The sequence below is a fragment of the Solanum stenotomum genome, chromosome 12 (assembly GCF_019186545.1).
Source record: "Solanum stenotomum isolate F172 chromosome 12, ASM1918654v1, whole genome shotgun sequence".
Classification (NCBI taxonomy): domain Eukaryota; kingdom Viridiplantae; phylum Streptophyta; class Magnoliopsida; order Solanales; family Solanaceae; genus Solanum; species Solanum stenotomum.
In genome coordinates, this window is record NC_064293.1 from 14,123,404 (window position 1) to 14,150,931 (window position 27,528).

At 33.9% G+C, this 27,528-nt stretch overlaps 2 protein-coding genes across 2 annotated transcripts; both read left to right on the forward strand.

Moving 5' to 3' along the window:
* Nucleotides 1-2,397: 2,397 nt before the first annotated feature.
* LOC125847117 (uncharacterized) lies at nucleotides 2,398-8,115 on the forward strand. The gene is made up of 12 exons (XM_049526814.1): nucleotides 2,398-2,596; nucleotides 2,676-2,788; nucleotides 2,878-2,988; nucleotides 3,087-3,147; nucleotides 3,467-3,556; nucleotides 3,974-4,068; nucleotides 4,211-4,264; nucleotides 5,220-5,357; nucleotides 6,634-6,751; nucleotides 6,854-6,968; nucleotides 7,106-7,175; nucleotides 7,990-8,115. The coding sequence occupies exons 1-12, from the start codon at nucleotides 2,398-2,400 to the stop codon at nucleotides 8,074-8,076; spliced, it is 1,251 nt and encodes a 416-aa protein (XP_049382771.1). The 3' UTR covers nucleotides 8,077-8,115.
* Nucleotides 8,116-17,078: 8,963 nt separating this feature from the next.
* Nucleotides 17,079-23,076, forward strand: LOC125847118 (uncharacterized). Its single transcript, XM_049526815.1, has 13 exons — nucleotides 17,079-17,277; nucleotides 17,358-17,470; nucleotides 17,554-17,664; nucleotides 17,763-17,823; nucleotides 18,193-18,282; nucleotides 18,733-18,827; nucleotides 18,970-19,023; nucleotides 19,930-20,067; nucleotides 21,254-21,347; nucleotides 21,448-21,562; nucleotides 21,709-21,778; nucleotides 22,536-22,607; nucleotides 22,913-23,076. The coding sequence occupies exons 1-13, from the start codon at nucleotides 17,079-17,081 to the stop codon at nucleotides 23,018-23,020; spliced, it is 1,320 nt and encodes a 439-aa protein (XP_049382772.1). The 3' UTR covers nucleotides 23,021-23,076.
* Nucleotides 23,077-27,528: the final 4,452 nt, after the last annotated feature.

The following is a 27,528-nucleotide window of genomic DNA, read 5'->3' on the forward strand; positions in this document are numbered from 1 at the left end:
TAAAAATGGACCAGAATACATATGTATCAAAAAATTGCAGATGAAAAACTAAAATTGAAAAATAATAATAATTTATAACTGAACAATTGGAAGAAAAAAAATTGATGAAAAAATAGTTCTACTTCTATAGGAAGATGAAGAATACAAATAGAATACAATTGAAATTCAAAAATGGAGGATTGGAGGTAACAACTTGTACATCAGAGTGATTTTAGGCGTGAAAATAGGAACAAATATCGTGAAGTGAGAAGGGTTAACAGTGATTAGGGGTGTCAAATGGGCGTGTTGGGTTGAAATTGGAGATATTAAAATGGGTTGAAATCGAAATCGGGTTGGTCTTGATCCGCCCAAGTTTAGTTTGGGCTCAAATGGGTTGGGTTCAAATGGGATAAAAAACGGGTTGGGTCTTGACCCGCCCAATTTGACCCGATTAATCTCAATAATTTTAACATAGTGATATTTAACTTTTATAATCAAAATGCGAATTTCAGCTCAAATTCTTTAAAAAAAAATAACAAATGGATAGATAAATCCTAAAAGATGTTAAATAGATAATAATTCATACCTTTAATATAGGAACATATCTTAGTAAAGCGTTTTAAAACGGGTTGAAATTGGAGATTGAATTGGGCTCAATTGAGGATTCTATTAAAATGGGTTAGGCTTGAATGAGTTGAGATTGAACCCAATTCAAATTATCTTGAGCCCAACCCTTTAAATTCTGGGCGGGTTACCTATGTTGGGTTCATTTTTGACACCCCTAACAGTGATGTATCTGGAAAAAAAAGAGAAGGTGAGGAAAAAAGAGATTTTTGTAATATTATGAAATGGTAGTGAATTTTAGAAAATATGATTAAGTTTTTTTGGTATAATTAGATAATTTTTCCAATATATTTCCTTTTACTATAAAAATTAATATTATTAGGTCTGTGCATAACACAAATTATCCTCACTAGTATGTTCATAAAAGTAACAAAAGTGGGATAAGGTAATTTCTTCTTGGGGAACTTTCACATATAGCAACTCAAAATTAGCTTAATTACGCCCCATAGCTATAGTTTGCTAATTACGATTCATAGCTACATGCTATAGGGAGAAGAGTGGTGAGTGAGATTGGGAGAGGGAGGAGAGAGGTGAGCGAAAGAGGGTAGAAAGTCGGAGAGATGTGAATTGTATATGTATATCGGCTAGATAATTATATATATGTAACTGGTATACATATGTATTTGTATATCTAGCGAGTGAGATTGGGAGAGGGAGGAGAGAGGCGAGCGAGAGAGAGTAATAATTCATATAATTCACATCTTGTTTGTATAATTCGCAGGTACGTTTTTATAATTCACGTGTTTTTGATAATTGAGTAATATAAAGTCTGAAATTATACAAATATGATAAAACTTGAAATAACGAATTGATACAAACATAAGCATATGAACTTTAAACAATTATACAAATTATTATATTATACAAATTACATTATATAGCTTATACTATATAAAATCCGAAAACTACGCGTTTATACAAACTTTAANATGTATATCGGCTAGATAATTATATATATGTAACTGGTATACATATGTATTTGTATATCTGGCGAGTGAGATTGAGAGAGGGAGGAGAGAGGCGAGCGAGAGAGAGTAATAATTCATATAATTCACATCTTGTTTGTATAATTCGCAGGTACGTTTTTATAATTCGCGTGTTTTTGATAATTGAGTAATATAAAGTCTAAAATTATACAAATATGATAAAACTTGAAATAACGAATTGACACAAACATAAGCATATGAACTTTAAACAATTATACAAATTATTATATTATACAAATTACATTATATAGCTTATACTATATAAAATCCGAAAACTACACGTTTATACAAACTTTAAGAAGTTATACACAAAAAGATTGAATATATATGGTGATAAAACTGAAAAACCAAAGGAAATCGTCTACATATACAAATACAAACCATCGAATACAAATACAAATCAAACGAAGAATTGTTAGTTGCAAATTATACAAATGTGACGAATTATACAAACGTGGCTAATTATCAACCCATGTAATTAATTGTTAATGTTAGTTGTGAATGATAATTATAGCAAACTATAGCTTTGATGACTAATTAAGTAGTATAAGTTTGTTTAACCACATAATTTTCCCTTTCTTCAAATACTTGGTAAATATGAGATTCTAAGCTTAAAACATTAGGGGTGAAAAAGAGAATACAAAAACTATTTGGGGTGGCAGGGTAATTTGGTCAAATAGTAAGATGAAGAAAGTGTGATCCATGAGAATCACAATACACTGTTTAAAACAGAATTTCCCACCCAAAAGTTGTAAACCGCCTAACTTTACATATTTCACACTTCTGCTTCCAAAATCCGCCATTGGAGATGAGTACTCCAGTTGAAGAAGTTTCTGCTCATCTGAAAAAATTCAACTACGAGGATTGGATTTCAAAGCTGGATGCACTGTCGATATGGATGTACGATTTTGGCGACCAGCATTTCCCGTCAACTATAGAACAGAAAATCTCTGACATCGAGCATCAAATTGATTTGTGCATCAAAGTCCTCGAATCAGTTCCTCAAGGTATGGATTATCCAGAAGAAGAAAAAATCGCATTCAATTTCATTTATCAAGTGAGTTTAAGTGGTACGAATTCATGCAGAGAAGAGAGAATTAAATCGTGAACGTGCAATGTTCGAGTATCTAAAAGGAAGATTTTATAATGCAATTCCGGATGTTTATAAGGAGGAAGCAGAGCGTCATCTACTGAAAGCTGTGAGTGAAAGAAGAATTACATACTTAATGTATTGTTGATTGTTGAATTTGCGTTTGGTTTCCTTCTCACTGTTAATTTTATCTACCAGACTCAATTAGATCCGCTTCTGCGGGATGCTTGGAATTGCCTCGGCTGTTGCGTTGCCAAGAAAGGAAATTACCAAGAAGCTAAAGAATACTATCAGACTGCCCTTAAAATGGTTATATTTCGCTGCTTCTTCAGTACGTAAGTTTTCTGTTCTCTAAACTTCAAACGCTCCCTTCATTTAATGGATTCTTCATCTTTTATTTGATTTAGGGTGAAGAAAATGCAGTAATATTACGTCAACTTGCAGACCTTGAACTGACGTTTGCACGAGGTGAATGTCATTCTTCATCTTTTATTTGTTTTGTGTTTTAGACTCCCTTCATTTCGCTGCTTAGGTGATTATAAAAGCTGTGTCTATGAAGTTCTAATTCTCTCCTTAATTTGGCAGTCTGGGATTCTGATTTTTAATTGAATATGATTTCTACCATTTTCAATTTAGAATCTTCATTTAACAAAAGCAAATGTATAATACATTTTTTCAGTCTCTTATTAAGTAAATAATAGTAACTCATGGAAAAAATTCTGAAATCTATATTTACTGTTATTTTTCTTAGTGGATCTGTTCATCTGAGTGTATATCTATTTCATAGTTGCTGAAAATCCAGCCAAGCAGATTGATGACTGCATCAAATATGCCGAAAGGACACACTCTCTGGATGACATGGATGGAGGTTGTTTATGTAAGACTGCGAACAGAATTTACTTAAAAGAGGAACTGCTTTAAACACTTACCTCTGAGATTCTCTCATATTGTGTCATACACATTCTGTGCTTTAGCACTCTCAGCTTTTCCAATTTGCTAAATGTTTACTTGGTGTTTGTCAAAGATTGTGTTCACCCGTCACATATTGTATAGCTATAGTTAAGAAATGTTGGAAAAATGAAATTTCCAACAAGAAGTAGCATACAATGACATTAAAGACAGATTAAGGTGCAGAAATTCCATACTTTGTTACATGGAACCATGAAGTAGCATATGCGCAGTATGTATGTTATACTTAGATCTTTAACTAGCATCTGCACACAGTTATAGCTATAATAAACATTTTGATAAATCCAATTTTCAAGTCCTTCACTGAGCTTCATTTGGTTGGTAGATATCTTAGGATGTGGACATTTCACTTCCTTTCTTCTGACGGGAGGATGGGATCACAATAATCTTCTTCTGGCATTAGAGGCATACGAAAAAGCTGTAAGTAGTTCTTACAATCTTGTCTCTGTATATTTATTTCCCTTTATTTTAACATGAAATATATGTGTACAGTATTAGCTCCCTGCAAGCCTGGTTATTTTAGATACTTGGAAGTTTCTTCTGATTTTCTACTCTATTTCAGAAGAGAATTGATGCAATGAAGTCAAACCCACATCTTGAATACGACTGTAGCATGGTAAGTCATTGAAAGAAACAACTGATTTTCACTTATGAACTGTTGTATCATATACATGATCTTTCAAAACACAAGGTTCTCAATTGTGGCTAATTATCACCTCGTTTTTTTATGATGGTGTTCTTAAAGAACAAGAGTTAGAAAAACTAAAAATAAAGAAAAAGAAATTAAAGGAAGACAGAAGACCATGTATCAGGTTGTACACTGCACCATGCAGCAAGGGAAGGATATGAGTTTGCAACTTCTTGTGTGGATCACAGATAGACCTCCTTTCATCATCTTAAGGTTGCAGAGAATGCCTCTAAATAAGCTTGGCTCTATCAGAGTTTGAGAATCATTAGGATCTATGTTGATATATAAAGATCCAAAGGAATGAAACCATTCAAAAAGAAGACTGAAAACTTTACAGATAAGACAAAAGTTGGTAAACTAAAGGAAAAAGTCATGATTAGAAATAGAAGCATTCTCTCATAAAATAGGAAATATGTACACAGGTTGCAATATGACAAGGAAGCACTGGAAGCTTTACAGAGAAAACGAAAGTTGTACGTGAAACAGAATCTGATAATAACTCATTGAATTAGTTACCTCTTTCTGGTAGTTAAGAATCATGTTTGGTACGAAAAAGTTCAGTAAATGACTATTGCAAGATCTGCAGAGATCAGTGACATGTTGAATTGAGTTTGGTACGAAATAATCTATCTAGAAGAACAAGTGTGTGATAGGGAAGTACAATTTGAATTAGAAGAACAGTCTGATTTAAAAGAATTGGCTTCAGCAAGCATGAAAGTTTTATGCTTAGTGAAGAAAGAACCAATAGTCTCTAAAAAAGCTCACTTTTATTCATCTTCAAATTTTATGTTTGCACATATCATGATATCTTAAATATAGACTTCAGTTTCCCCCTTTCTAAAATTCAATGCCATGTTGGGAAATTTGATATCTGTTTTTTTAGGTGAATAGATATCTGGAGAACTACAAGATGTCTCTAACTGGATTTTCAGATGCTGCATTAAAGAATCCTGCTAGTGACGCTTTACATCAAGTGAAAGTGACAATCCAGCTTCTTGACAAACTAAAAGGATTACTTCAGGTAAGATTATTTGATTGTGGTTATTTTATACAAAGCATCCGTAAGTGATATTATAATCCATTGCATTAAGAACGGCTTGGTTGACAACATTAGAATCATAAGGGAAGTGAGTAGTTAATTACAAGTGCAGGCCAGTGATAACTACTTAATTACAAGAGGTAGTCAAGGAGTAACACTTCCTGCAATTGCAAACATCTGACCTGTCCAACTCCCAACATGTCATAGTGGTGCTTTGATGTGTTCACACCTACCTGTTACTAGTATGGAGCTCTAACCTGTTTAAACACTGATTTCATCGTCAGAGTTACCAAGGAATGCTTTCTGTTTCCTGCTATACCATAATGTATGATGAGGCAGTACATCCTTTAAATGGTTTCCGAGATAACCAGTCAATATCTACAAAGTTCTGCTCTGACAACCTTTAGGTAACAAGTACGATGATAGCTAGGGGGGACAGATATAACTTGAAATTTGGTTTTATGGTATGACCAGAAAAACACCAAAAAATAGTCATGTTTTCCTATGATTTCTAAAATTGTCTTAATGTGTAGGTTTGAGGCGCAGTTGATTGGGTGAATCTTTGAATATTGCCAAACAGGTAGAGGCTAGGAAACTGGAATAGGCAGTTAAGATTATGCGGAATTAAGAGTTGTTTGGATAGAAATATTCAAGTTGGGTGTCTAAGTTAGTAATACTATTTGTATCATTGTGCTAAAACAGATCAACTGATCATCTTGGTAACTCTACTATGGCTACCCCAGAAAGCTTGGTTAAGTTTCTCCTACTTGATGAATTTTTTTCTGAATTCTTTTCACTTACAACAACAACATGCTCATTGAAATCCCACTAAGTGGTGTCTGGGGAGGGTAGAGTGTACGCAAACCTTACCACTACATATATTTGCAAAAGGTACTCAGGCACAATAAAGTTATCCATTTGGGAAAAGGTTTAAGCATTAAGCATTAGATTTATCTAAAAGAAAAGGAGATGAGGTACTGACCGGTTCTTGTGTCCTTAAATAGTCCAATTTATTTGTTCAATGAGTAAATACAGCATATCCCTGTATTGACTGAATGGTGCCTGGGGTAACATTATAGTTGTCTCTTCTTCTTTCATTTCTTGAATTTTTTAAAGAAACAGGAAAGTTATGATATAGTCTTTAAAAAATAGTGCCTTAAGATTCTCAGTTGTTAAATGTTTTCTTCTTTTGAAGCTGTTAAGACATTATGAATGAGATTGTGAAGGATGCATTGAATTATGTGATCCTGCTTTTCAGGTTAAGCGTAATGACAAGAAAAAGGGGAAGAGTAAGCAAAAGAGTAAGGGAAAGAGTAAAGGAAAGAGCACAGAAACAAGCTTGTCTGCCCTGATCCAGTCTCTTCCTAATATTGATCGTAAGGCTTTGCATTCTTCTTAGATATTGAACTGTAAACAATGAGGTATATGATTTACCTATTTATCTATATTAGTTGAGGTAATAGAGTGCTTTCTGGCAGTGAATCCTCTATACAACAGAGCAACCACAGATCTCTTAACTGAAGGCCCTAACAAACAGATTGCGGTAATAGCAGCAGTACGTTGTTTAGTTAAATATGAGTATAAAGCTCCAGTGTAAGTTACATCATCTTGGAGGAACCCACACGAGTTGATCATTTTCAGCATTTCCTTTAAAAGTGAAATTCACTTGTCTGTGCAGCCCTACTTTATGCTTAAATATTTATTTCTCAATGTGTACTCTTATTCTACAGATACTATATGCTCTGTGACTCTGATGAGAACAGTTTTGTACTTACAGTGTTCGGCATACAGAAGGAAGCAGTAAGCACTACTTTATGCTGTTTAATTGTTTCTTGGTACATTTATTCATTAAGATCTTACTTCCTAGAAAAAAGTGGTCTAGTGGAAACCGAGATGAGAAAACCAACAAATAAATTTCAGATATTGACACGTTAGTTTGCTGCTAAACTGCTGCAGCACTACATGCCTAAAAAATAAGCAAAGGATCTTTCCTCCCTTTATTATGTTCTTATGTTTCTTGGTACATTTATCCATTAAGATCTTAATTCCAAGAAAAAAGTGGTCTACTTCTTTAATACATAGCCAAACACTAAAGATGAAAAGAGAGAATAGTAAAGTGAGTTAGCATTTCAAAATATTTCTGTAAATTGGAATAGTTTGTTTCCTATGTCATTCTATCAAACACCATTCTTATCTTGATGAAAAGAGAGAAGAAAAAAAGATTTCATTTGCCGCTTAAGTAATACATAAGTGAGCCTGAATATCTCTTAATAATGGTGATCATCTCATTCAAAATGTCTTATCTTTGAATATTTATCCTACTCCAGATTTTCGTGGTGACACATAGCGTATTCCTACTAAAATGGAATAAGAAGATGAAAATAACATAAACGAAGCTTCTTTTAGGAAATGCATGCTCTATGAAAAGTTGATACTGCAAGGAAAAAAAGAAACAAAAAGGAAAAGAAGTGTAAAATGACACAGGAACTATGAGTCATGACAATACTGTTTTACATCAGAGTAATTTACTGATATTTAGTTTCTGTAAGCATTTCCGATCTAACTCCCGATTAGATTTTCACATCATTACTTAACAAACTACTCTTGTTAACAGATTAAACAAGGAGATCAGGTCACAGTATTGGAGCCCCTTTGCAAAGTTATTGATTTTGAATGGGAAGGAAAGGTAAACTCGTTATAATATCTGTGGTATTTCTGATGCAATGCTATTACAAAGATGTCATTTTGCTTTCTATATCACGTTTTTTTTCCTGTAAGCACCACATATTAGATGTGTTCTATTAGCTTATATCCCTTTATTTTGTGTATCGACTCCACCTTATAACACTTCAGGGCAGTGTGTACTTGAGCCTCTTGCAGTGGTAATTTGGTGTCAATGGTATGGTAAAATTGGTAAGTTACCTAAGCAGGATAGGAGTTAATCTGGTCCCAGTCTGCCCTTTTCTTGGTTCTAACTGATTGGAAGCAGAGCGGTCTTCCGTAAACAGGAACATGAAGTCATTTCTTGCAGTTTCTGAATTAAATAACACCAACAAGTTTCCAAATGAATAATTGGATAACAGGTGGTTTAAGTGCTGGAAGAATAATGATCATGTCAATCATTTGCCTTGCCCGTGTGATTTATAATAATCTGCCAGCCAAATTTTGTCACCCCTCACTAATGTATTGTTATTTTTACTGCAGCACTACCAATTCAAGTCTGTGCGAGTTAATCTTCTGGAACAAGTCCTTGTAAATGGAAATGACCTGCCTCCTAATTCTGCCATGCGTGAAGCAATATCATACCCATAACTGAGGGTAAAATACTCTTTTCTATTACATGCAGGTGTGTGAACTTGAAATGAGATAAACTCTACTGCCTGTATATTTTTTTTTCAATTTGACATAGATGACTAGTATGAAGATTGGTCAGTCCCGATGATCCGAGGGCCAATACTTTTTATTGCTTTCATGTCATTTTCGTTTTCAGACTTTGTATGTGATATATGGGTTATCAAGAAAGTAATAGATGACTTTGAGACTTATGTTTAGACTTCTGCTTTGGCAAACTCGTTTGTGTGAAATGCTATCTTTTAAATTCTTTACTTCTATTATCTTGTATGATGTACGCTAAGTGGCTTGTGTAGGACCGCTCGGGGTTCTATATGCCATGTTACACTTAGGATCTACTTTGGGTCGTGACAATTCAGATCCCGACCTTTTTGCAAGGACAAAATAGGGTCTTTTTTGTACTTTTTCTTCGTTGATTATTTTAATCCATATGAGGATTCTTAAAGCTTTATTGAAAAAGTTTCTTTCAAACTTTATATGTTTCCGACATCTTGATTGCTTCTAGGGTTGTCATATAACCTTCATTGTCTAGCTAGACATGACAATTATTCATTATATGCATTCAAGTTTTCATATATTGTCAAATCAAAATAAATCTCATTGCATCCACCCTAGGAGAAAACATCTTAAATAATGTTACAACTTTTACTAAAAATCTTCATACCTTACGATTATACTATTGTATAATAATTTATTGGGAAAATGCATAAGTACCCCCCCAGCCTATACCCGAAATCCCAGAGACACACCTAACCTTTACTAAGGTCCTATTACCCCCCTGAACTTATTTTATATGTAATATTCTACCCCTTTTTGGCCTACGTGGCACTATCTTTGTGGGCCCANCCTTCATTGTCTAGCTAGACATGGCAATTATTCATTATATGCATTCAAGTTTTCATATATTGTCAAATCAAAATAAATCTCATTGCATCCACCATAGGAGAAAACATCTTAAATAATGTTACAACTTTTGCTAAAAATCTTCATATCTTACGATTATACTATTGTATAATAATTTATTAGTACCCCAGTGACATTATATCTTGATCTATGGACTATTAGTTCAAAATCTTATTTTTCTAAGTGAAACAAAATATACTTGAATTGTGCATTTCAGTTGGACAATCATTTATTTGTTCATATTAGGGAAAAGGTAGAAGTACCTCCCTAGACTATGACCCAAATCCCAGAGACACACCTTAACTAAACTAAGGTCCTATTAACCCCTTGAACTATTTTTTTTGTAATTTTATACACCTTTTTGACTTACGTGGCATCCAAATATATCCCACGTGCCTCAACTGTGGGAGTCACGGGGTGTGCCACATAAGCCAAAAGGTGTACAATATTATACATAAAATGAGTTCAGGGGTAATAGGACCTTAGTTTAGTTAATGTGTGTATCTGGGATTTCGGTCATAGTCTAGGGGGTACTTGTGCCTTCTCCCATAAAAAAATGACATGTGTCCAATTTGTGCACTTATCACTTGCCATGTCAGCGTTTGTGGTGTATTTATTCCATTTTAAATTAGTTTAGGGGGTAATAGGACCCTAGTTAAGTTTAGGTGTGTCTATGAGATTTCAGTCATAGTCTAAGGGGTAGTTGTGTCTTATTCTTAAATTGGGGTGTTTTAACTTTTAATACAAGGACTAGAAAATGGTAATTTATTCATTTTGGGGTTGACTAGTGATTAGTTTTTGATGATTTCTTGCGCATAAACTCCTGAAACTAAGGATAAACTAGTTTTGTTGTCAATTTACTATTTTGACCTTGCATGCTTAGGGTTGACTTTTTGCGTCTGAAATAGAAGTATAACAATATGAGTCTATAGATTCATATGGTTATGTTGGTTATGTATTTAATCAGATTAGAATCACTCGGAGGCATCGTGGAAGGGTAGGTTTATAATTTGACTATTAAATATTTGATTTAAGGTAAATTAAAAGAATTTCTTTGATTCTTATGAAGTGCTAGTCAGGAATAAGCCAGAAATACAAAAGGAATGACACTTTAAACCTATTGAGAAAAACATTTATGAGTCCTATGTGGCATAATACACGTAGGACTCAAATTGTCATGTAGGACACGTGTGTTTATTTGTACAACTTTATACAAGTTTAACTGTTTATTTGTACACATCCAAACTTGGAGACCATAAATATAAAATGAGATCCAGTTAAATGGTATAATTATGTATTATGCCTTGAAAAAAAAGAAGATGAAACACGAAACAAGCACTGGACTTATATTTTGAGATTGAGGTCTTCTATTCTCATTCCTCTTATTTTCTTTTGGACAACATAGTTTTCAAGTAGAGTGTTCTAAAGTCATTTCACTTGTATAAATAAATATTAGAGTTTTGATTATTCTGAACAAAATTAATTTTCTCATTATGCTAATTTACTTCATTATAAAATATCATTAGTTTATATACTTAATTAGTATTTCTCACTTTTTCGTATAAAAGATAATATTTATATTTTTATGAAAAATTTGTTACATCAATTCAAAATAACGAAGATATCATGATTCTTAATAAAGTAAAAAATATAATGAAATGATATAATATGCATTAGAAATAATTTAATTAGAATAAAAGGGAAAATTTAATTATTGTTGAAAGTTGAAAAAGGGGTTTGATTTTAAAAAGAAAGTTGGATGAAAATAAATTTTGTCCATAAAATGAATGACTCAGTTTTCTAAATGAAAAAAGAAAGGTTGTAGATGTCGATCAAAGTAAAGCGTCGATCAAAGTAAAGCGACTTCTTTAGATCGATAGTTGGTTGTTGTCACTTTTGAGCAAAATTATGGACACTCAATGGATGTTGTTACAAGTAATATTGGTGTTCAAACAACTATCGAAAACAAAGGGGGAACGCCAAGAGTTGGGGTTGATGCGCCGCAAGTTGGTTCAGGCTAAAAAATAATGGATTCAGGACACAAACTAATAGATACATCTGATGTTGAAGATGCTGAAAATTCTGGGCAGCATGTTTTGCAAGTTGAAACCAAGAATGCAACTAAAAATTGGACATTGGTTGCACACAAAAATTCAACTAGTAATCGGAGCCTTTCCTCGACTAGTCAAAATAATTCTCCATGTAGTGAAAAGGGTGCGACTGAAAATTTTCATGACAGTGAGAAGAGGCAAGATATTAGTAAAGATACCTATTATGTTCAAATAGCTTGATGTTTTATCGACTACTGGAAAACAAGTTAAGTTAACAGAGAATGACAACGATTTAATCCAAGAAAAGCAGGTCTCACCACCTACTTTGAATAGCAAATTAAGTCCAGAAGTTTCCGTATTTGTGTCTAAATGTGTGATTGCAAAGAAGAATGAGTCAAGGGCTTTAGTGTCAAATACAATTGATTTGGGCGAGGATTCTCTTGATGAAGATGAGGAAGACAATATGCTTGATTTGGGCGAGGATTCTCTTGATGAAGATGAGGAAGATATGCTGGACATATGCTTTGATAGAGTGGCTAGGGAAGGAAATATATCACCTAGGCAACAAAGAAGTGGAAGCAACAAAAGCAAAAAGAAGACATTTGGAAGGCAACATAGTTGGGACGGTAAAATGACTGAGGAGTTTGTTCCAACGCACCTACCGATGCGACAGGCAAAGCAGAACCATTTGACAGTATCAATAGGTTCAACAAGATCCAATAAATCCATAAAGACAGTATGAATTATCAAGTGTTGTTGGATAGGTTTGAAGAAGAAGACAAGAGAAAAATACTTCAAGTTACTTTTGATGGGCAATCAATCTTTTTTAATTCATGCGTTTGNAATTGGACACTGGTTGCACACAAAAATTCAACTAGTAATCGGAGCCTTTCCCCGACTAGTCAAAATAATTCTCCATGTAGTGAAAAGGGTGCGACTGGAAATTTTCATGACAGTGAGAAGAGGCAAGATATTAGTAATGCCTCAAGATACCTATTATGTTCGAATAGCTTTGATGTTTTATCGAAGACTACTGGAAAACAAGTAAAGTTAACAGAGAATGACAACGATTTGATCCAAGAAAAGTAGGTCTCACCACCTACTTTGAATAGCAAATTAAGTCCAGAAGCTTCCGTATTTGTGCCTAAATATGTGATTGCAAAGAAGAATGAGTCAAGGATCTCAGTGTCAAATACAATTGATTTGGGTGAGGATTCTCTTGATGAAGATAAGGAAGACAATATGCTTGATTTGGGCGAGGATTCTCTTGATGAAGATGAGGAAGATATGTTGGACATATGCTTTGATAGAGTGGCTAGGGAAGGAGATATATCAGCTAGGCAACAAAGAAGTGAAAGCAACAAAAGCAAAAAGAAGACACACGGAAGGCAACATAGTTGGGACGGTAAAATGACTGAGGAGTTTGTTTCAAGGCACCTACCGATGCCACAACCATTTGACAGTATCAATAGGTTCAACAAGATCCAATAAATCCATAAAGAAAGTATGAATTATCAAGTGTTGTTGGTTAGGTTTGAAGAAGAAGACAAGAGAAAAATACTTCAAGTTACTTTTGATGGGCAATCTAATTCATGCGTTTGTAATAGAAAGTTTGAGACTGATAATTCAACTTTCTTCTTGATTGACATATTTTTACATTATTTAAGCATCCTCATTTGTAATATCATCATGAAGTGTATTACAAACTCTGTGGTGATCAGAAAATACTTAGTTCTCTCTAGCTCTTATTTTCTTCATGCTTGTTAGGTAGTAGACGTTAGGTACTTCATTAGGATTAGTAAGGTAAGGCCTAACCCCCCTTGCTTGTACTTATCCTTATTGATATTTTTTATGTTTAATAAAAGGCCATTAGACACTATCTAGTGGTAAATTTGCGGAAAAAAAAATAACTCAGTTTTTTTTAATAATTAAATATATTATTATTGGTGAGATTCGAGAGTACATAATAAGAAAATTGAGTTTGCTTCTCTATGGATGTAACATCCGACAATTTGAAGTGGCTTTGAAGGAGCTTGAAAGTTGGAAATAGTCATTTTTGGAAAAATGATCTGGAAATTTGGTTAAGTATAAAAAAAAAAAGAGTTTTGGCCAACTTTGAGTAGTCGTAACTCCTAGCTCAGGATGAGTTAAAAATGAGTTTTGGCCAACTTTGAGTAGTCGTAACTCCTAGCTCAGGATGAGTTAGGAGTAGTTCCAGTTATGGTTGCGAAGCTCGTGGAATGACCTTTTCAACGCCACTGAATTTGCTCAATTCCGAGTTCGTATGAGGGAGTTAAGCCCTGTAGAAGTTGGGCAGTTGGAAGGGAAATCCATCCGGAAATTTAAGGGCATTTTGGTCCTTTCACAAATTATTTATTTTGAGCTCATATTGTTGTATTAGGATGATCTTTGGATCATTTTTGTCCCATTTTGAAGAGAAAAAGTTAGGGTTCTTGAGAGTGAAGAAGAGAAGAAGGAGAAGAAGAAGAAGAGAAGAAAGAGGAGAAAGGAGATCAACAAGTTTCCGTCGTGGATTATTGTCGGGGGTGATCCCTATTAGGTATGTGAGTTTTCGTGTGGGTTATCCTTTCCCTCACACACACCAAGTTTATTCTATGGTTTGAGAAAGGATTGGAAATTGTTGTTGAATTATTGAAGTTGTTAGTTGTTGTTGATGTTGTTGGTAGAGTGGTTGAGGTTATTGTTCGTTGTGAGACATGATTGAGTCGTGTAATTAAGTTGAAACCTATTGTATGTTGAGGAATTTTTTNCTGGAAATTTGGTTAAGTATGGAAAAAAAATGAGTTTTTGGCCAACTTTGAGTAGTCGTAACTCCTAGCTCAGGATGAGTTAGGAGTAGTTCCAGTTATGGTTGCGAAGCTCGTGGAATGAACTTTCCAACGCCACCGAGTTTTCTCGATTCCGAGTTTGTACGGACCGTAAGTCCATCTACGGTCCGTCGATGGCATCCGTAGGTTCCACCTGTGTCACCAGAAACCTGAAGTCTCAGCCAAGTTTCCCCTATTCTTTCTCACTTTCTCATGCATGTTCTCAAGTATTATACCTATGTTGTATGGTTGTTCCGGCATTCCAAAGTACGTTTAAGCATTTAAGAATCCCTCCATAACATGTGATCGAACACCTGGAATTCATAATTCCGTTTTTAAGGAAAGATAGTTCCCAAGTCAAGCGAAGTCAAGCTTAGAAGCAAGCAAGTCCTTAAGGTTTTCCAAGAGCCTTCATTGAACGTTTTAACTTCATTTTAAGGCTCAAGTTCCAAGTTAAGTATTGAGTTTCAAGTCAAGTCATAAGTTAAGAGTTTCATGTTAAGTTAAGAGTTTCACATCAAGCCAAGAGTTCAAGTAAGGTAAAGAGTTTAAAGTTGAGTTCTTTTCTCAAAGGTATTAGGGAACTATGTATTTCCAAAGAAGTTTTAAAGAAATGTTTTTACATTTAAACAAGGTTGGAAACTGAGATTTCCAAAAGAGCCTTCGGGCTAGTTTTGAGTAATTATCTCATATTAGCAGGAAGAAATGTGTTTTAAAAACATAAGAGCCAGTACATTTTTGGGAGTAGTATCGAGCACCGAATTGGGGGAGCGTTCAAAGAACCCACAGCCCCCATAGAACCATGTTAGCCACCATGGGTAGAAAAGGATCATACTTTTTTTAGATGAATCCTTTTCAGATTAGACTAGTGGATCCATTATCAGATTAGACTAGTGGATCCATTAGGCAGTTCAGGTCTTATACCTTTGGCCGGGTGTAAGATGCTCTGGCAGCGTGAGGTCGATCGCTGTATCATCACTATAGCTCTTATGTGATGGTTGTCGGTTAGAGAAACTCCCACAGCAGTTATTGTATTTTCATACATAGAAATTATTGTATTTTTATATACATCAGTCCATTGCATTACTATACATTTCAGGCTTATTGTATCCTTGTATACACACAGAGTTTATAGCATGTTTTAAACAGTCTTTCTTTATATCGCACTTGTTTTAAATTGCCTTATATTGAAAGAAGCCAGTCAGGTTGAGTTGAGTTGAGCCAGGTAAGCTATTCAGTTTTCTTCCAGATTTCATTCTAGCCTTTGTTGCTTAGTTTTCCAGCTCGCATACTCGTACATTCCATGTACTGATGCCAGTTGGCCTGCATCGTTTGATGATGCAGATTCAGGTACCCCGGATCAGCATCCTGCACGTCGTTGATCCAGCTGAGCACTCCAGAGTCAGTGGTGAGCCTCCTCGCATTCCGGAGGGACCCAATTATTTTGTGTTCTTAGTTTTCTTTTGTTTTATTAGGATGTTGTGGGGTTTGTCCCAACATCCATCTCAGTATTTTAGAGGCTTCACAGACAGACAGTCAGTCAGCTAGTTTCGAGTCTCTTACCTATGTATATATGTAAATACTCTATTTTGAGACCGAGGTGCCTTTATGGCCAGATTTGTATCAGTTAAGTTGTCTTATGATTTTTGTTTTGCATGAAGTTTTGTTGAGTTAGGTTTCCGCTGAGTTAAGAATGTCAGGCCAAGGGTTCGCTTGGGGCCAGCAATGGTCTCCGAGTGCCGGTCCCGCCCAGGGTGTAGGCTCGGGGCGTGACAATGGAGATGTGTATAGAGTCGTATTTGGAAAAGAGAATCTTAGTCATATATTTTGTTAGATGACACATATCACCAATCAAGAGGGGTACCGGAGGAACTGGAGGAAAGAGTTATTGGAGGGGTGCCGGATCCTGTATATAGTAAAAATTTAGATAGCCAACTAACTAAGCTATTAGTTATTCTCCAATTAATTTTTTTTAACGTATTGGCTTAGGGATTGTTTCTTACAAAAGGAACCAACTGATTTTGCATTATTTACACAATCTCAATAGTAAAATATAATGAACCTACAAGATTTTTCCTCAACTATGGTTGGTTTGTCGATTACCCCATTAATAAAAAACCCTTTATCATTATAGAAGCCATAATTCAAAGAATTTTGTTTTATAACCATTAAACCAATAATCTATTACTGATAAATCAATAGCATTTTCTTCAATTTGAATTATTGATTTTATTTCAAATTTAAACAACCTTAGTATGTGGTCTGACCTAAGAATATACATAGATACCAATAACATTCGTGGCTTGCTATGGGAGATTATAATGATTGGTAGTAGAATATATATAAAAGTAAATAATATGAGATTTTAAGCTTAAAACGTTACGAGTGAAAAAAGAGAATACAAAAACTATTAGGGGTGTCAGGGTAATTTCCTTAAATAGTAAAATCCATCAGAATACACTTAAAAACAGAATTTCCCACCCAAAAGTTGTAAACCATAACCGCCATATCTTACAGAATTTGCAGTTTGCAGTTGAGCTTCCTCAGCCTTCCAAAATCCACCATTGAAGATGAGCACTCCAATTGAAGAAGTTTCTGCTCATCTAAAAGAATTCAACTACGAGGATTGGATTTCAGAGTTATCTAAACTGACGGAATGGGTCTACAGTTTTGGCAACCAGCATTTCCCGTCAAGTAAACAACAGAGAATCTTTGACATCGAGCATCAAGTTTGTTTGTGCATCGAAGTTCTCAAATCAGTTCCTCAAGGTATGGATTATCCAAAAGAAGAAAAAAAAGTCATTCAATTTAATTTATCAAGTGAGTTTAAGTGGTACGAATTCGTGTAGAGAAGAGGGAATTAAATCATGAACGTGCAATATTCGATTATCTAAAAGGAAGGTTTTATAATGCAATTCCTGATGTTTATAAGGAGGAAGCAGAGCGTCATCTCGTGAATGCTGTAAGTGAAAGAAGGATTGCATATTTAGTGTGTTGAATTTGCGTTTGGTTTCCTTCTCACTGTGCCTTCATTTTATCTACCAGACTCGATTAAATCCGCGTTTGCGGGATGCTTGGCATTGCCTCGGCAGTTGCTTTGTCAAGAAAGGGCATATACATAGAGCTAAAAGATGCTATCAGACTGTCCTTGAAATGGTTATAATTCGCTGCGTCTTTAGTACTTAAGCTTTCCATTATCTAAACTTCAAACGCTCCCTTCATTTAACGGATTCTTCATCTTTTATTTGATTTAGGGTGAAGAAAGTAGCATAATTTTACATAAACTTGCAGACCTTGAACTGAAGTTTGCACGAGGTGAATGTAATTCTTTTGTTTATTTCAATCCAGTTCTCATGTTCAGTGTATTTTTCCCATTATTTTTTTGCTCTACAGCTGTTTTTATGGACTGGAAGCTCTGTCTTTGAAGTTCTAATTCTATCCCTAATTAGATACTTTACATATTTTTGTTAGTCTGGGATTCTGATTTTTAATTGAATATGATTTCTACAATTTTCAGTTTAGAATCTTCATTTAACAAATCAAAGCAAATGTATAATACATTTCTCCAGTCTCTTATTAAGTTAATAATAGTTACTCAGGGAGAAAATTCAGAAATCTATATTTGCTTTTTTTCCTTAGTGGCTGCTGCTGATCTATTCATCTGATTGTATATCTATTTCATAGTTTCTGAAAATCCAGCCAAGCACATTGAACAAAGCATCAAATATGCCCAAAGGATGATCGTTCTGGATGACAAGGATGGAATTTGTTTATGTAAGACTGCAAACAGAATCTAGTTAAAAGAGGAACTACTTTAAATTTTAGTCACTTACCTCTGAGATTCTCTGATATTGTGTCATAAACATTCTGTGCTTCGGCACTCTCAGCTTTGCCAATTTGCTAAATGTTTACTTGGTGTTTGTCAATGATTGTCTTCACCCTTCACATATTGTTTAGCTATAGTTAAGAAATAACAATTAAGACAGATTAAGGTGCAGAAATTATATACTTTGGTACATGGAACCATGAAGTACCATATGCGCGGTATGTGGAATTTTATAAAGTGTATGTTATACTTGTGAAAACATCCAAGTGTCCTGCTTTACTATAAAGTGTATGTTATACTTAGATCTTTAACTAGTATCTGCACACAGTTTTAGATATAATATACATTTTGATAAATCCAATTTTCAACTCCTTCACTGAACTTCATTTGGTTGGTAGATATCTTAGGATGTGCACATTTCACTTCCTTTCTTCTGACTGGAGGACGGGATCACAATAATCTTCAACTGGCATTAGAGGCATACGAAAAAGCTGTAAGTAGTTCTTACAATCTTGTCTCTGTATATTTATTTCCCCTTATTTTAACATGAAATATATGTGTACAGTATTAACGCCCCGCGAACCTGGTTATTTTAGATACTTGGAAGTTTCTTATGATTTCCTACCCTATTTCAGAAAAAAATTGTTGCAGCGAAGGCAAACCCACATCTTGAATACGACTGTAGCATGGTAAGTTGTTAAAAAAAAAAAACCGATTTTCATGTATGAACTGTTGTATCATATATAGGATCTTTCAAAACACAAGGTTCTCAATTGTTGCTAATTATCACCTCGTACTTTTATGATGGTGTTCTTAAAGAACAAGAGTTAGAAAAACTAAAAATAAAGAAAAAGAAACAAAGACAAGAGACCATGTATCAAGTTGTACACTGCACAGTGCAGCAAGGAAAGGATATAAGTTTGCAACTTCTTGTGTGGATCACAGATAGACCTTCTTTCATCATCTTAAAGGTTGCAGAGAATGCCTCTAAATAAGCTTTGCTCTCTCAGAGTTTGAATAAAACCATAAAATAGAAGCATTCTCTCATAAAATAGGACATGTACACAGGTTGTACTTGAAAGTTGAAACACACATGAGGATACAGGTTATAATATGACAAGGAAGCACTGTCAACTTTACAGAGAAAAAGAAAGTCGTTCGTGAAAACAGAATCTGATAATAACTCATTGAATTAGTTACCTCTTTCTGGTAGTTAAGCATCCTGTCTGACTATTACAAGTGTTTGAATTGAGTTTGGTACGAAAAGATCAGTAAATGACTATTACAAGATCTGCAGATATCAGTGACTTGTTGAATTGTGTTTGGTACGAAATAATCTATCTAGAAGAACAAGAGTGTATAGAGAAGTACAACTTCGAATTAGAAAAACAGTCTGATTTAAAAGAATTGGCTTCAGCAAGCTTGAAAGTTTTATGCTTAGTGAAGAAAGAACCAATGGTCTCTAAAAAACCTCACTCTTATTCATCTTCAAATTCTATGTTTGCATATATCATGATATCTTAAATATAGACTTCACTTTCCCCCTTTCTAAAATTCAATGCCATGTCGGGAAAATTTGATATTTGTTTTCTCAGGTGAATAGATATCTGGAGAACTACAAGATGTCGCTAATTGGATTTTCAGATGCTGCATCAATGAATCCTGCTAGTGATGCTTTACATCAAATGAAACTGACGCTCCAGCTTCTTGACAAATTAGAAGGATTACTTCAGGTAAATCCATTGCATTAAGAACGCCTTAGTTGATGACATTAGAATCAAGGGAAATAAGTATGATCAAAGGTTCATTGTTTCCAGCATATATGCAAATGCAGGTCAGTGATAACTACTTACAAGAGGTATTCAAGGAGTCACACTCCCTTCAATTGCTCATCTGACCTGTCCAACTCCCAACATGTCACAGTGGAGTGGTTTGATGTGTTCACACATACCTGTCACTAGTACGGAACTCTGACCTGTTTAAACACTGATTTCATTGTCAGAGTTACCAAGGAAAGCTTTCCGTTTCCTGCTATATCATAATGTATGATGAGGTAGTCCTTTAAGATAGCTTCCGAGATAACCAGTCAATATCTACAAAGTTCTGCTCTGACAACCTTTAGGTAACAAGTACTAATGATAGCTGGGTGGGGGACATATATAAACATGAAATTGGGTTTTATGGTATGACAGGAAAAACACCAAAACTTAGTCATGCTTTTCTATGATTTCTCAAAATTGTCTTAATGTGTAGGTTTGAGGCACAGCTGATGGGTGAATCTTGGAATATAGCCAAACAAGTAGAGGCTAAGAAACTACGATAGGCAGAAAAGATTATGTGGAATTAAGAGTTGTTCGGATAGAAATATTCTAGTTGGTTGCTAAGTTAGTAACACTATTTGTATTAACTTGGTAACTCTACTATGGCTACCCCAGAAACCTTGGTTAAGTTTCTCCTACTCGGCGAATTTTTTTCTGAATCCTTTTCACTTACTACAAAAATAGTAACATGCTAAGTGAAATCCCACTAAGTGGCGTCTAGGGAGGGTAGAGTGTACGCAGACCTTACCACTACAAATAGTTGCAAAAGGTACTCATTAAGCATTAGAAGTATCTAAAAGAAAAGGAGATGAGGTACTGACTGATGCTTGTGTCCTTAAATAGTCCAATTTAATTGTTCAATGAGTTAATTGAGCCCTTCCTGTATTGACTGAACGGTGCCTGGGGTAATATTTTAGTTGTTTCTTCTTTTTTCATTTCTTGATTTTTTTTCAAGAAACAGGAAAGTTATGATGTAGTCTTTAAAATATAATGTCTTAAGATTCTCAGTTGTTAAAATGCTTTCTTCTTTTAAAGCTGTTAAGACATTATGAATGAGCTTGTGAAAGATGCATTTAAATTATGTGATCCTGCTTTTCAGTGTAAGCGTAATGACAAGAATAAAGGGAAGAGTGAGGGAAAGAGTACGGAAACAAACTTGCTTGCCCTGATCGAATCACTTGCTAATATTGATCGTAAGGCTTTACATTCTTCTTAGATATTGAACTGTAAACAATGAGGTATATGATTTACCTATTTATCTATTAGTTGAGGTAATGGAGTGTTTTCTGGCAGTGAATCCTCTGTACAACAGAGCAACCATGGATCTCTTAGATGAAGGCCCTAACAAACGGATTGCAGTTATAATGGCAGTATGGTGCTTAGTTAAATATGAGTATAAAGCTCCAGTGTAAGTTACTTCATTTTCTTAACTGAAGGCCCTAACACGCGAGTTGATCATTTTCAGCATTTCCTTTACAAGTGAAAGTTACTTGTCTGTGCAGCCCTACTTTATGCTTAAATACTTATTTCTCAATGTGTACCCTTATTCTACAGATACTATATGCTCTGTGACTCTGATGAGAATAGTTTTGTACTTATAGTGTTCGGCATACTGAAGGAAGCAGTAAGCACTACTTTATGCTGTTTTAATGTTTCTTGGTACACTTATCCATTAAGATCTTAATTCCTAGAAAAAAGTGGTCTAGTGAAGTAGAGTATCTTAGAGAAACCGAGATAAGAAAATCAACAAATAAATTTCAGGTATTGACACGTTAGTTTGCTGCTAAACTGCTGCAGCACGAAGTGCCTTAAAAATAAGCGACGGATCTTTCCTCCCTTTTGTCACTTCCTGGATGAAAAATTAGATGAAAGGGAGGCACCTTACTTCTTTAATAAGTAGCCAAATACTAAAGATAAAAAGAGAGAATAGTAAAGTGAGTTAGCATTTCAAAAGATTTCTGTAAATTGGAATAGTTTGTTTCCTATATCATATTATCGAACGCCATTTTTATATTGATTTTCTCATTCGTCCACACTTCAAGAAAATAATATTTCATTTGCCGCTTCAATAATCCATAAGTGAGCTTGAATATCTCTTTGTAATGGTGATCATCTCATTCAAAATCTGATTTTCCCCACCAAATTACTATTATTTAGTGAATAAATGTCATATATTTGAATATGTATCCTACTTCAGATTTTCCTGATGACATATAGCCTACCATATTCCTACTAAAATGGAATAAGAAGATGAAAATAATATAAACGAAGCTTCTTTTGGGAAACACCTGCTCTATGAAAAGTTGATACTGCAAGCATTTCGGATCCAACTCCCGATTAGATTTTCACATCATTACCTAACAAACTACTCTTGTTGACAGATTAAACAAGGAGATCAGGTCACACTATTGGAGCCCATTTGCAAATTTATTGATTTTGAATGGGAAGGAAAGGTAAGCACCACATATTAGTTTATATCCCTTTATTTTAGGTATCGACTCCACCTTATAACACGTCAGGGCAGGGTGGACTTGAGCCTAGCAGTGGTAATTTGGTGTCAATGGTATGGTAAAATTGACAAGTTACTACCAATAGGGAGTTAATCTGGTCACTTTTCTTGGTTGTAACTGATTGGAAGTCATTTCTTGCTATTGCTGAAGTCATGTCAATCATTTGCCTTGCTCGTGTGATTTATAATAATCTGACAGCCAAATTTTGTCACTCCTCACTAATTAATATATTGTTATTTTTACTGCAGCACTATCAATTCAAGTCTGTGCGAGTTAATCTTCTGGAACAAGTCCTTGTAAATGGAAATGCCCTGCCTCCTAATTCTGTCATTCGTGAACCAATATCATACCCATAACTGAGGGCAAAATACTCTTGTCTATTACATGCAGATGTGTTAACTTGTAATGAGATAAATTCTACCGCCCGTCAATTTTTTTTTTCAATTGACATTTGACATAGATGTAAACTTGTGTTCACTTTGTAGTGATTAAGTTTTGATTAGTGATTAGTTTTGATGATTTCTTGCGCATAAGCTCCTGAAATTGTGGGTACACTAATTTCGTTGTCAGTTTACTATTTTGACCTTGCTGGCTCAGTATTGACTTTTTGAGTTTGGGATAGGGGTGCGCATCAGTCGGTTCGGTTCGGTTTTAGGTGTTATTGGTTCGGTTTATCGGTTTTCGGTTTGTAAATACTTCAAACCGATAACCAAACCAATAACATATTTCTTATCGGTTTTTGGTTAATCGGTTTATGGTACTTAACGGTTTGGTTTTCGGTTTAACCAATAAGAAAATACTCATATATATTATATATACGATAAGAAAATTTTCAAATAAACCATATGATTTTTCCAGCATTTGGCATGAAAGTAATAATCATAAAAGTAACAATCATTTTTCTTGCAAGTTTAGACACTAGACACATTCAAAGGAAAAAGTGTGAAAGTAACAATCGTTTAACCATTAACAAAAAGTGTGAAAGTAACAATCGTTTAACCATTAACAANCAATGAACTTGTTGTTTGCGATAAATTTTAAACTGATAGAAAATAAATTGCAATCACAAATAAAATATGAAGAAACATAACTTTATTGATCAATATGGAGGTATAATTATGTTCCTCCCTTGATTCCTCTCTCATAAGATTTATCCATTTGAAGAGTTGTTAGCGGCGTATTTCTCGAATTCGAATGATTGATTTTGATCTAAATATTCCATGAATTTGTGGAATATTCGAGATGTCTTTTCAAGGAAATCTAATACCCTTAATATAGGCATGAATTAGGGTATAGCAAAAATCTTAACTGGAATTGAATATACCTGGTAGAATCCCAACTAGAATTGAACACGTCTTGCAACTTGTAGAGTCCTACAAATTTTCAATGTCTATAAAGGCCCTCTGCTTCAACGCTTGTCGGAATGTAGACTTGATGAAACTCAAAGACAAGACTTGAAGTACCGATCATTCCACCTTTGCGATGTTTGTGGTTTCAGATTTGCAGATCTCATTTATGAGAGAAGAGATGAAGGGCATTTTGGTTCCACTGGACGTGCCAATTGTTTGCAACAAATTTTAAAGTGACAGAAAATAAATTGCAATCACAAATAAAATATGAAGAAACATATATAACTTTATTGATACATATGTAGGCACAATTTTGTTTCTCCCTTGATTCTTATCTCATAAGATTTATCCATGATCCATGATTCGAGGGTTGTTAGTGGAGTATTTCTCGAACGAGGATGATTGATTTTGATCTCTAGGAATATTTCATGAATTTGCGGAATATTCGAAATGTCTTTTCAAGGGAATTTAGTGCCCTTAATATAGGCATGAATTAGAGTTTAGAGTTGAGTAGCCTCCAAGTATCCTAACTGAAATTGAATACATCTGATAGAATCCAACTAGAATGAATACTTCTTGCAGAGTCCTATAATTCTTCAATGTCTACACTTGTATTTTGAGATTAAGGTCTTCTATTCTCATTCTTGTTATTTTCTATATTGTTTTTAATTCTTCTAGACTACATAGTTTTCATGTAGAGTGCTCTAAAATCAATTCACTAAATAACTTGTGTATGCTGATTAATTTTTCTAGCACTTTTTTAGTTAAAAAAATAAAATTAGATGTCGGGGAAGGGAATTACAGGATGGGAAATCAAATTCTTACCAACAATATAAAAATTTAGATAGTCAACTAATTGAGCTATACTAAAAATTCTCCAGCTAAGAATTTGCTTGACATTGCTATTGGGAGGCCAAAAACATTTTTTTTTCCTTCTTTTTTGGAGGCTAAAAACAACTTATTTTGAGAAAAACTACTTTTTGAAAAAAAAAATCAATTGGCCATCTGCGGTTGGGAAGAGCTAAAAAATTCTTAAAAAAATCAGAAGCAGAAGTAGAAAATTATTTTTTCAAGACCAAAATATTTGTGTCATATATACATATATATTTGTCAATAGATGGATTATATTTATTTATTTTTGTGATAAATTTGTTGTATGTAATGATTTAATTTGAGGAATGATTTTTAAAATTGTTATGCTTGCTATTATTAATTATATTTAAATCATCATACTAATATTATATCAATATTTAATTAATTTTATGTATTTATCTATATATAATATTGATTGAAAAATTGAATATGCACATTTTAATTTATTAAAAATATAAATTAAATTAAAATTTTAATAATAGATATTTAAAATAATTTCTCTCTAAAAAAATTTCAACATTAAAAGTACATTGATACTCGTCTTTTTTTGCATTTTGGCTCTCAAAAACACTTTTTGAAAAATATTAGTCAAACAAATCTTGTTTATAAAAAATATATTTTTCAAATGAATTAGCCAAATACCAAATATTATTTTTCTAAAGAACTTTTCTAAAAAGCTATTTAAAAAGAATCTTCTAAACATAAGCAGTTTAGCAGCAATGTCAAACATGCTCTAATTTTTCTAACACATTGGCTTATGGATTGTTTTTGGGAAAATGCATAAGTATCCCCCAGCCTATGCCCGAAATCTCAGAGACACACCTAACCTTTACTAATGTCCTATTACCCCCAGACTTATTTTATATGTAATATTCTACCCCTTTTTGGCCTACGTGGCACTATCTTGTGGGCCCAGTGCATCTTGACAAAATTTTCAAGGATAGTGCCACGTAAGCCGAACAGGGGTCGAATATTATGGATAAATTAAGTTCAGGAGGGTAATAGGACCTTAGTAAATGTTAGGTGTGTCTCTGGGATTTCGGGTATAGACTGGGGGGTACTTGTGCATTTTCCCATTGTTTTTCACAAAAGGAAGCAACTGATTCTGCATTATTTACACAATCTCAATAGTTAAACATAATGAATTATGAACCTACAAGATTTGTCCTTAACTATTATTGGCCTATCGGATACCCCATTAATAAAAAAATCCTAAATCATTATAGAAGTGATAATTCGATAAAAAGTAATTTAAATTGTTATTGAACCATTAAATCAATAACCTATTATTGAAATAGCAATAGCAAAAGGTTAGTGACAGAGATTGCTAATGGGGCAAGTATGTTTTTCATTGTGGTTCACCTGCATATTTTTCGTGGTCTATATCATGCCAGTTATAGCAGTCCTAGAACACACATACAATTTTTAAAAAACACTAAAAAGTGGTAAATGTTATGTGGATGCTGGGGACCTAATTAATATGAAATCCCGATTATGGATCCTCGTGTTAGTACTTTCTATTTTATGGACTCACATATTAATATGTTAGTACGCATATGTATTCTATGCTAATTAGTACATTTTTTGTAAAAAAATAATAGAGAAGGGAATGAAGAGATTGAGCAGATGCGAAAATTTCAAAAAATGACCAATCAAATAAATCACATAATTCAAAACAGTCTGAAGATGAAAAATGCAAGAAATGAACAACAAAGAAAAACCGAAAACAAAAATTATTAAGAACAAAACAAAGATCTAAGGAAACTTATTATATTAAAAAAATATAACTTTGTTGTAGAAAGTGCTAACAATACATCAAATATTGAGTATTTTAAAAAAAGAAAGTGTGTGAGTCGCAGTCAAGTAGCGCAAACTGTATAAATCATAGTGAAATCGGAATATAACAAGAAGTCAACAACAAACACTATGTAAAGAAAAGTACAAAAGAAATTGATGAACAATATGTCTATTATATTGACTTATTTAATTAAAAATTCCGATATTTTCTTACCTTGAAAAGTTAAAATCCAGTTAAATAATGCAATATATGATAAATAATATTTGATGTTATTAGGCACAAGAATATGACAATCTGATGTTATTTATTCCGCCAAGTAATAATCTGACATCAAATAAGTTCTAAAAATTCATTTAATGGGAATTACATACAAAAAATTAACAATAGAATAATTGAAAAAATATATGAAAGGGTCAAATATGTTCAAAGGATAAACAACCAAAAGCATCTCAATTCTGGCATTACAACAAAACTATGAGAATACAAATTAATATCATAACTTTTAAAATTAGAAAAGAAGTATCATATCAAAGTTTTTCTTTCGACATTTCCTAACTCATAATTAGAGTCGTCAAAACAGACTTAGCCCATGGGACCGGGCCAACCCAACCCGTTATTGGGGCAGCGTTGAGATAGGATTTTTCAAGCCCATTTAAAATTAGGGCTTATAAGCCCGATCCATATAAGCTCTTGGCCTTTAAGGCTTGATCGAGGCCAGGCTGGGGTCGACTCATGGGCCAAAACACTTTATTAAGGGTAACTTACAATAATCTTACTAGTATATAATCTAATTACTTAAATACACGCTATATTGTAATATTATGAATCTTAATATATTTTGGTG

Coding starts and splice junctions, on each gene's coding strand:
- LOC125847118 (XM_049526815.1), top strand. CDS start 17,079: ATGAGCACTCCAATTGAAGAAGTTTCTGCTCATCTAAAAGAATTCAAC. Junction 18,828..18,969: donor TAGAGGCATACGAAAAAGCT/GTAAGTAGTTCT, acceptor ACCCTATTTCAG/AAAAAAATTGTTGCAGCGAA. Junction 21,779..22,535: donor TCGGCATACTGAAGGAAGCA/GTAAGCACTACT, acceptor TCTTGTTGACAG/ATTAAACAAGGAGATCAGGT.
- LOC125847117 (XM_049526814.1), top strand. CDS start 2,398: ATGAGTACTCCAGTTGAAGAAGTTTCTGCTCATCTGAAAAAATTCAAC. Junction 2,789..2,877: donor AGCGTCATCTACTGAAAGCT/GTGAGTGAAAGA, acceptor TTTATCTACCAG/ACTCAATTAGATCCGCTTCT. Junction 2,989..3,086: donor ATCAGACTGCCCTTAAAATG/GTTATATTTCGC, acceptor TATTTGATTTAG/GGTGAAGAAAATGCAGTAAT.